Here is a 10,069-nt window from a genome sequence, read left to right as displayed (position 1 = left end):
ACATTTCTGGAGAACCTTAGACTTGAAAAGTAGGAGCCAAATGCTTCTCCCAGACGATAGTTTATAACTGTCACTGAAGTCAAGAGTAATTCTGAGGGTAGAATTTAAGCCAAGTGTTTGGAAAGCTGGGAGAAAAAAAAAAAAGAAGAAGCAGCATGCATAAATTTCCAAATCTTTCCAAAGACTTAGATGGGAGGCAATTTGTAGTTAAGATCTTGAGAAATGTTTTTTCCACTAGTGGGATATTTATAACACCTTAATATAACTTATTTTAGCTTCCACAGGATGCTAATCATGATAGAATTTAGTTAAATAACCATTTAAGTAGCAAAAACTACATATACGACAATACCAGTTATAATATGTAACATGGAATCTTTATTTTTTAAAATTTTTATTTAGTTTTTTAAAAACAAGTTGGCTTTTATTTTATTTATTTATTTATTTATTTATTTTTAAAGTAAACTCTATACCCAATGTGGGGCTCAAACTCATGACCCTGAGGTCAAGAGTCGCACACTCTACTGACTGTGTCAGCCAGATGCCCCTAACACAAAGTCTTTAAAGATAACTTTAAATACAGAGTTTCTCTAAATGCCTTTTACAAATAAAATACATCATTATGAGATTGAGATGAAACTTTTCAAACATACTTCTTGCATAAAATTAAGCCCATACTCCAGATTTATTAATAGCCTAATAATTAGAAATTATCTTAGATACCTTTTATCTCCAGTAATTTCACAAGATCTCTTTTTTTAAATTCCTACATGTTGACATAATTAAAAATTTTTAAATTGTTAAAAAATCATTAAAATAAAAAATATGGACATCCTGATATAATGGCAATTATTAAAAGGGACAATGTACAACTTTGATTATGATGTTCCAGGGGATTCGTGGTTAATCAACTATCTCTGACCCAGCTAGGTATTTCACAAGACAGGAGTTGATATCTCTTACTATTTGTCAGTGCTTGAATAGACTGGCTCCAAAGTTGATCTTAGCCTATTTTGGACAAGGGTGCTAGCCACAAAGGTCATATCTACCAGATGATGCTTATCATTACACTATCTATGACACAAAGTAACACAGATGCAAAGAGTAAAACCTTTCTGGTAAGCTTTCTTTGAAAAACTGATAAAGGCCATCTGTGCCCAAGGTTAATAGTAACACAGGCCAGAGGAGAAAAACCTACGATCTTTTTCTGTTCTCTTGATTTCCTATATAACCATAGTCCAATTTTTACAAATAAATGTGCCAACCAAAAATAAATACAGTGAACTTATTGAGAGACAATTCTTTCCATTTAATCATTTACATAAGTATCTAGTTTGATCTGTGCAACAAATCTCTAAAGGAGGTAGTACCAGTCCATGTAATAGAAAAAGAAAAACAAAAAACAAAAGAAAACCAAACTGAGCAACAGTATGGGTGAGAGAATTTCCTAAAGAGGTAACATTTACAGAGTGCCTACTGTGTACACAGTTATTTTGTGTGATGTCTGAAATGATTCTTTTTTTTTTTTTAAAGATTTTATTTATTTATTTGAGACAGAGAGAGAGACAGAGAGCACGAGACGGAGGAGGGTCAGAGGGAGAAGCAGACTCCCCACCGAGCAGGGAGCCCGATGAGGGACTCGATCCCGGGACTCCAGGATCATGACCTGAGCCGAAGGCAGTCGCTTAACCGACTGAGCCACCCAGGCGCCCTCTGAAATGATTCTTAAAATGTGCCTAAGCAAGAAGTTTTACCTTCCCCACTAGCAGATGAGGAAAAATTAGTTTGCCCACAATTGGCCTTCTGACTAGTGGTGGAGGTAGGACTCCATGGTAGACCAGTCCAGTGCTCTTTCCCTCATATCCCAGCTGTTTTTTAATTTTTTATTTGATTTTTCTTAAAGATTTTATTTATTTATTTGTCAGAGAGAGAGGAGAGGGGAGTACAAGCAGGGGGGACGGCAGGCAGAGGGAGAGGTAGGCTCCCTGCTGAGCAAGGAGCCTGATGCAGGACTCGATCCCAGGACCCTGGGATCATGACCTGAGCCCGAGGCAGACGCTTAACTGACTGAGCCACCCAGGCGTCCCCCCAGCTGTTTTTTTTAACTATGTGTGTTCAACACTGGCTCAACACAGAACCAAAATCCACTGCGATATAGGATACATGACAAAGGGGAAAGTTTAGGAAATCAAAATTTATATATATTCCCTTGTAAACAAATAACTGGTATTTTATGATTCATGTGGTATTGTCTTTTTTGAATAGTGTTGTTATTTTGTCATTTTTTGTAAAAGTGGCTTTATCTTGTTTATATCCTAAAAAGAACAAGGCATATCAATCACACATGGAAACATTTTCTTCCAATTACATTAGCTATGAAAACTTTTGACAAATTATTAGTTTTGTACACACCAAATGTGCATTTGATTCCATTCACGTTCCACATCACTAGGGTAAATGGCCTGTTCTTTTTCTTACTTCACCTTCTTGAACTGCTGCACATGTTAGCAAGTTATGTAAAGCTTTGGGCCTGCAAAAAAAAAAAAAAGAAAAGAAAAAAAATCAAATTCCCAGGGCCAAAGAATCCTATGAAAATCAAACACAATTGGTAAGAGAAGAGTGAATATTTATTTTTGTTCCTCAAGTTCTCCTAAAGCCCACTCCATGACTCATTTTCAGTGTTCTCTTTATTTCTTTAAATCCTTATTTTCCTTCTAGAATTACATAGTCTTATGGAATCCTTGCCACTCTTTCAATCTCCTGTACATTTTATTAACCTTGATTAATAAATGGGGATACTGTTATTAAGAAAGGGGGGGATTCATGCTTAAAAAGATGAATGAAAACTGTAAGTTAATACATTTTTCTGGAGTAGGGTGCTTGGGTGGCTCAGTTGGTTAAGCGTCTGCCTCTGTATTAGGTTGTGATCCCCCAGTCCTGGGATTGAGCTCCAAGTCAGGCTCCCTGCTGAGCATGGTGTCTGCTTCTCCCTCTTCTTCTGCCCCTCCCCCCTGCTCATGCTCTCTCTCTGTCTCTCTCTCAAATAAACAAATAAAATTTTAAAAAAAGAAAAAAGAAAAAAATTTCTCTGGAGTAAAAATTGTTAATTTTTTTCGTATTTTTTTATTTAAATTCAATTTAGTTAACATATACTGTATTATTAGTTTCTGGGGTAGATGCTAGTGATTCATCAGTTGCATATAATAGCCAGTGCTCCTCACATCACATGCCCTCCTTAATGCCCATCACCCAATTACCCCATCCCCCCACCCACCTCCCCTCCAGCAACCCTCAGTTTGTTTCCTATAGTTAAGAGTCTCTCATGGTCTGTCCCCCTCTCTGTTTTCATCTTATTTTTCCTTCCCTTCCCCTATGTTCATCTGTTTTGTTTCTTAAATTCCACATGAGTGAAATCATATGGTATTTTCTTTCTATGAAAAAGTTCCTAATTTTTTTTTTTTTAAGATTTATTTATTTATTTGACAGAGAGAGAGAGAGCAAGAGGGAACACAAGCAGGGGGAGTGGGAGAGGGAGAAGCAGGCTCCCCCCTGAGCAGGGAGCCCGATGCGGGGATCGATCCCAGGACCCTGGGATCATGACCTGAGCCGAAGGCAGACGCTTAACTGACTGAGCCACCCAGGCGCCCCGTAGGTTCCTAATTTCTAATATGAGTTGTCAGTAAGTCTTTCTTGGGCACACAACTACCTCACAATCCAATCACATCCAACCCTGCTTTCCAGCCTGAGAGGCTCTCATTGGCCATCTACAGGAGGTTTCCCAAACTTTTTGGACATGTGCATCTCTTAAAATTGAGCAATAATAACAGTGATACTGCCGTTTCTGAGTGGGATAGTATAAAGAAATGAATTAACACCAATCTGGATAAAATCACCACTATATTCAGCAACTTAAACACTGATTTTTGAAGTGTTGAAAATTCTTGCAAAGCATGTGAAATACCTTTATTAGATGAATACAACTTACAGATTTATTGAATAAAAATAATAATGATAAAAACTAACACTACCACAGCAGTTACGTGACAGGTATCATTGTAAATGATTTAGACACCCTCAACACTTTGAATCCTCACGATGTAATAAACGTCTTGAATCCTCACGACCCCCCTGTGAATCAGGTGCTGTTACCTCCATTTTGTGGAGAGGAAACTCAGGCATTAAAAATAGGCAGTAACTTGTCTAAGGTCTTAGAGCCAGAACCCACGCAACGTGGTGCCAGAACCCAGGTTCTTCATCATGAGGCTGCCCAGCAAAATGTTAAATGTTTTACTGTGTCTCATTAATAGAAGATGGTGTAACTTAGTCTTTGAATAAGAGCAACATTGAAATGTGCCACTGGGCTTAAGCCACCCCAGCAAAGCATGCCCCCTTCATGAATGTGCTTATCTTACCACCACTAACTGCTTCACATGCCCATTGGATATACACTAAGGGGCTCTGAAACTCATTCCTTTTACTATTTAAATATCTTTATTTTTTTTTTAAAAAAGAAATCATATGCCGTTACTCCCTTTAATGTTAAACTCTTGAAGAAAGATTACGTCTAACCCCTACGACAAAGATTCTCAAAGTTTGGCTCATGGACAATTTGCATCAGAGTCCCTGACCAGCCTGCTAGAAATGCCCGTTCCCAGGTTCAGCCCAGATTTACTCATTTAGAGTATTAGGGAGTGGGACGCAGGGGATTCTGATGCCAAGTTTTGAGGACCTTTCTCCAGATCCTTCTTGTGACCCTCCTTAGGATGCCTACCCCCTGCTTCTACACACACCAAACAGTACAAGAGTACTGTACAACAGTACAAGAGTACAAGATACTCTTTCACACCTCAGAGCCTGAACATGTTGTTTCCTGTGCTTCTCATGCTTCTTCCCCCTTTGATGGTCCTCTAAACTCCCCCTCTACTAAGAGTCAGTTCAATAGTCCTCTGTAAGGTTTCCTAGGGTCCATCAGTCCAGAGTTAGGTGCTTCTTCCATTGTACTCCAATGCCCTTAAACTCATTGATCTATCCTAGAATTACACTGCAACTGGTCTGTGTACTGTTAGCCAGGGAGTCCCCTGGGATCTCTGCATTATGTAGCTTTTTAAACCACCAAATATCATGCCTAACATGAAGTGGTAGGGACTCTAAACTTGCTGTTTGGACTTGCTTGTGAGGTCAGTGTTACCCAATGACTGGAGTAAAGTACTGACGGTTCTGCAGTTAATTGTACTGAGATGGTAGGTCAAGTCCATCATTTCTATTAGAAAATAATTTTCTAGCAAATAGAACCAAGGAAATAATTTCATTCTTTCAATTTTTTTCTTCTTGCACATTTAATCCTTTTCTTCCATTTTCCCTTTTTTATGTTTTGTATTTTGAATAGGCAATACATGCACTAGGTACAAAATTCCAAGTATCCAAGACAGCTGACTGGGAGATAAGTCATCTCCTCACCACACCCTCCAACCACTGAGTCCCTTAAGAGTTTCTAGTGTGCCCTTCCAGAGCCATTTTAGATACATAGAGGCAAATAAGTAGGTATTTATCTAACGCTATTTTGTACCTTGCTTTTTAAACTTTGTTGTCTTTCCATATAAGTACATAAAAAGCAGCCTCAGCTTATTAACAGATGCATACTATTCAATTCTGAGAATATATCATGATTTTTAAATTAAGTTTTTAATTTTAATTCCAGTATAGTTAACATACAGTGTTATATTCGTTTCAGGTACAATTGTTTTTTTTAAATAAGACACCTCTTGATTGACGTGTAGGTTGTTACCAGTATTCTCTACCATCAATGATGCTGCAATATATAGGTAATTTTATACATGTGTGAGTCTACTTGTAGGATAGATTTCTAGAAATGGAATGGTAGGATTAACAGGTAGTGACAAGTTTTGGAAAAAATGGTTTCATAAAGATTATGCCCATTTTCACTCCCATTAGAACATATGTGAATACCTGTTTCTTGGTATCTTGCCAATAGTATTTTCTTTTTTCTTTTTTTTTAAGATTTTATTTATTTATTTGAGAGAAAGAGAGAGAGTGAGCACGAGTGGGGAAGGAGGGAGAAACAGACTCCCCTGCTGAGCAGGGAGCCCGATGTGGGACTCCATCCCAGAACCCTAGGATCATGACCTGAGCTGAAGGCAGATGCTTAACCGACTGAGCCACCCAGGCACCCCTTGCCAATAGTATTTTCTTTCCTGAGGTTCTAAAATGAACAAAGGAAACCCTTCAAGTAAGTGTAGATTCATCTACTGCTCCTAACCCAGGAGCAAGAATTTTTTTTTTTTTTGCATTAAGTCAACGTAGATGATTGCTCTATAGGATCTCCTTTCCCCAGGCAGGTTGGCACTGCAGCATTCATTGTTGGTCTAACCCCAATACTGTTTTCAACCCTAGAAGGCTTTGCCAGTCTTCAGAATCATTTCTCTTCTGCTGTAGAGTGGAAGACATCCTGTTCATTCTACAAATACCTACTGAGCACCTACCATGCACGAGGCATTGTTCTAGTGGCTTAGGTTTAAACAATGAATAAAATAGACAAAAGTCCCTGTCGTTAGTAAGATTATATTATAATGGAAGGAGACAGAGAGTAAACACAATACACAGGTATGATACATGGTATGTTAATTTATAAATGCCTTGGGAAAAAAAGAGGAGAGAATAGGGAGTATGAGGAGTCATCTTCGGGGAGGGTGGTTAGGGAAGGCCTCACTGAGGTGACATTTAAGCAAATATCTGAAAGCAGTGAAAAAATGAGCAAGGTATCTGAAGGAAAGAGCAAAAGAATTTGATAGTGTGTCTGGTATGTCCTGGGACAGCAAGTTAGACTGCTGGTTAGAGCTTAGTGAGCAAGGGGAAGAGGAAGAGGTGAGGTCAGGGAGGTCAGGGGATTTGAGTAGCAGGTCAGATGTGTAGGTCCCTATAGTGAAATAGGAAAACCATGGAAAGTTCTAGAGGGTTGTTCTGAATGCCCTACTGAGAACAGACTGAGGGAGGGCAAGAATGGAAGGGAAAACCAGTTTGGAGACTTTCTGTAAACCAGGTGAGAAAGAAGATGGGTCACGATGGGCTGGGAGCCATGGAGGTGTAGAAATACTTGGACTACAGGTCTGTTTTGAAGGAATGGCTGGCATGATTTGGTTAGACTGGACATTCGATGTGAGAGGAAAAAGAAGCAAGAATAACTCCAAGGTTCTTGGCTTAAAGAAGTAGGATAGAGTTGTCATTTACTGGATTGGGGAAAGAATGCAGGAAGATCATGTTTTAGGGTGAAGATGAGTTGTGATCTGGCTTGTGGCTACCATGGCTTTCTGTGGCTGGGGTTCTCAGATGGCCAGGGTTCCAAATTAAGTTAATGGCCTGGACAGACTATGACTGAAATGCCTTCTTGGGATGAAGACTTTAAGGAATCTGCCCCTGGGCATTGTCCTCCTCCTGAGCTATCCTGTTCCAAAGCAGACTTGCAGTGAGCTATTGTATTAAATGTCCTATATCTTTTTTTTTCTGTGTCAAACACTTAATCAAAGGGATAGGAAAATGCACACACATATCATCACACATAACTAAAAACGTTGAAAACAACTCAAAAACTTTATTTCTTGTCCACTACCTAACAAGCAGAACATGAGCCTCTATTAGAGGACTTACTGTCCTCCAAAAATCAAAACAATTCAGTTCCACATTTGCGGGTCTGTGATATCACCAAGCCCCCAGCTCCTAGAAAATGCCAGGCTGGGCTGGTAAAGAAACCACACCAGGGCAATCTGAAATGTGCCTGATTGAAGAATGTAACCAGGAATTCACTGGACAAATAAATAATCCAAGAGAAGGATACACTTAAAACAGTCGTAGCTAAAACATCTGATGAAACAATACCTAAGATGGAATGAATATTTCAGCAAACACATGGAAAGTGAAGGAAAGAAAAGCCATTATTTTAACTCTTGTTAGCGAAAGGAAAGGAAAACAAAACACAAGAACAGAAACTCACATATACGAATTACTTCAAAAGGCTAGGAAGAGATTAGGGGAAAGGAATTTTCAAATTGTATCCTTGAATGGGGGACGGAATCTATACTGGGCAACACTGCAAGAGCACAGAGAGCAGTATTTTTTCCCTATTCCACTCGCGATGCCAGCTGGTAGATCAGAAAGAAAACAACCAATTGCTACAAGAGAGTAGCTAAGGAAATCCGAACTTGTTTTAAACCAAGTAAAGTGGTGTCCAGACTAGGTGACTCAGAGGCATGACTCAAACCCGACACTGGGGGCCGTTAGCTCCCGGAGGCCGGGGGCGCGTCGTCAAACACATTTTAGGAAAGTACCAGGCTCGAGGAAGGCGACAGGAAACCTCCCCAGGGGATCGGCCTGGGGCTCCTCCTGCCCTGCAGTTTGACCTCTTACCATCTGCACCAAGAGGAGTTTCTAATCTCCTGGCTTCCCCTTCTTCCTTTACAGCCCGCCCACCCCGCCACCCATTTTTCTTCCACAAAGTGTCACGCGGCGTGTGTGTGCAAGACGTCGCGCCCCCTCCCAGCGGCTCCCCACCACGCGCCCACCCGCCCCGCCTCCGCGGCGAGCCGCTCCCTTCCCACCCCGCCCGCGCCCGCCGTCCGGACACGCGCGGCACGAACAACGCCGGGAGCTGCACTAGACAAACACCTGTCCCGCCTGGGCTCCGCGAGATTTGGGGGCCAAAGCATAGGCAACAGTGGGCGCGTTCTCGCGAGGTTTAGGAAATTTCCCACGGCCCGTGTTGTGTCTGAGTTGAGTAGTGGAAGGCGGTGGGAAGGAGGTGTAGCGTGAGACTGGGCTGCCCGCATTGGGCACATGCGCAGTGCCGCTCGCGAGTGCCGCGCCAATCCTGCAGCGCCTTCAGCAGGTCTCCGGCAGCGAATTCCAGTTCTCCGGGTTTTGGGGCTCCCTACAGGAGGCAGTGCTCGATCTGGGAATCTCTAGGAATTGAAAGGGCAAGGCTGGCGGGGGCGGCGAGGGTGGAGAAAGGGATATGGCAGGTAGGAAGGAGGGGTCAGGATTCGTGCCCTTTTCCTTTCTATTAAATGCCCAGACGGACGAAGTTTGCTCCGGGGTTTCCAGGCTTAAGTTGCCTGAAGTGCGTTCCGGGCAGCGACCAGCGTCCTCGACTATGCCAGGCCCACGGAAGGACCCTGGCAGTGTCTGTCCCCATTCCACCTGGGTTCACACACGGCTGGGGACGGCGATGAGGTGCTAAGGCTCACACAGCAGGCAACTCTCTGCCCCAGGGGCATCTCTAGTTTGAGTGCGAGTGGGGCCTCAATTCCAACGCAGTTTTCACCTCTGGAGAAAACTACGCGGCGCTCTGGCATGCATATATAAGGTGGACATTAGGGGTGTCTTTGCCAGAGGCCTTGGCCTGACTTCATTTCACACCCAAGGAGAAGAAAGCTAAGTCCACAGAGCTCAACTGCTAAAGTTTTCCATTTACAGAGCTCTGAAGGGTCACAGCCCACGTTGTCATCTTGTCTGTGCGCAAGCATGGGGGGGTCGAAGAGAGCGAAGACAGTTCTAGGTTTGTCACTTGCCGAACTCCAGGCATCTCTGTAGCTCCAGCATCTAACGCAGACATTTGCATAAGGGAGGTGTCCAATGAACGTCTGAATGAATGAAAAGGGCTGGGAACCAGAGTGAGCGGGAAGCCACTTGGAAAACACCCATTTGAGGAGGTGTTTCATCTAGGCCTGTGAAACGCGACAGATTTTCCCAGGACCCCTCCTCCCTTCCCCTCGGCCCCGCCTCCTGACCCCTCCATTCCCCGTCCCCGTTGTAATCCCCTCCGGTTTTCCTCAGTCTCCACGTACGTCCCTCAGGGCGCGTCCCAAAACCCGGATAACCGGAACACTCCCCATGGACCACACTGAGGGCTTGCCGGCGGAGGAGCCGCCTGCGCATGCTCCATCGCTTGGGTAGGTGTCCAGGGAAGGCAGCGAGCAGGATCCCCTACTCCGCGGGCGGCGCGAGGCGTCTGGCTCTTCGCGGCGGCTGCGAGGGGAAAAGAAGCGCGGGGGCTGGGTGG

At 42.9% G+C, this 10,069-nt stretch overlaps 1 protein-coding gene and 1 long non-coding RNA gene across 3 annotated transcripts in view; one reads left to right on the top strand and one right to left on the bottom strand.

Annotated features, from left to right (window-relative positions):
- Nucleotides 1-2,244: 2,244 nt before the first annotated feature.
- LOC145720224 (uncharacterized) lies at nucleotides 2,245-9,854 on the bottom strand. Its single transcript, XR_014143078.1, has 3 exons — nucleotides 8,677-9,854; nucleotides 2,413-2,530; nucleotides 2,245-2,315 (listed from the first exon to the last, which is right to left on the bottom strand). It is a non-coding gene; the product is annotated as an uncharacterized LOC145720224 (long non-coding RNA).
- RBPJ (recombination signal binding protein for immunoglobulin kappa J region) overlaps nucleotides 9,854-10,069 on the top strand; it is a 109,780-nt gene continuing 109,564 nt past the window's right edge. The window contains exon 1 of one of the 2 annotated variants that reach the window (XM_081812529.1): nucleotides 9,854-9,959. In XM_081812529.1, coding sequence (XP_081668655.1) covers nucleotides 9,901-9,959 — 59 coding nt within the window. In that variant the 5' untranslated portion in view covers nucleotides 9,854-9,900. The remainder of the gene's footprint in view (nucleotides 9,960-10,069) is intronic. The other variant, XM_081812527.1, reaches the window with a different exon arrangement.

This window comes from Leptonychotes weddellii, chromosome 2, assembly GCF_054177405.1.
Source record: "Leptonychotes weddellii isolate Sample4059 chromosome 2, ASM5417740v2, whole genome shotgun sequence".
In the NCBI taxonomy this organism is placed as follows: Eukaryota; Metazoa; Chordata; class Mammalia; order Carnivora; family Phocidae; genus Leptonychotes; species Leptonychotes weddellii.
Note: the sequence above shows the minus strand (reverse complement) of the source record. Positions and strands in the feature narration are given on the sequence as shown.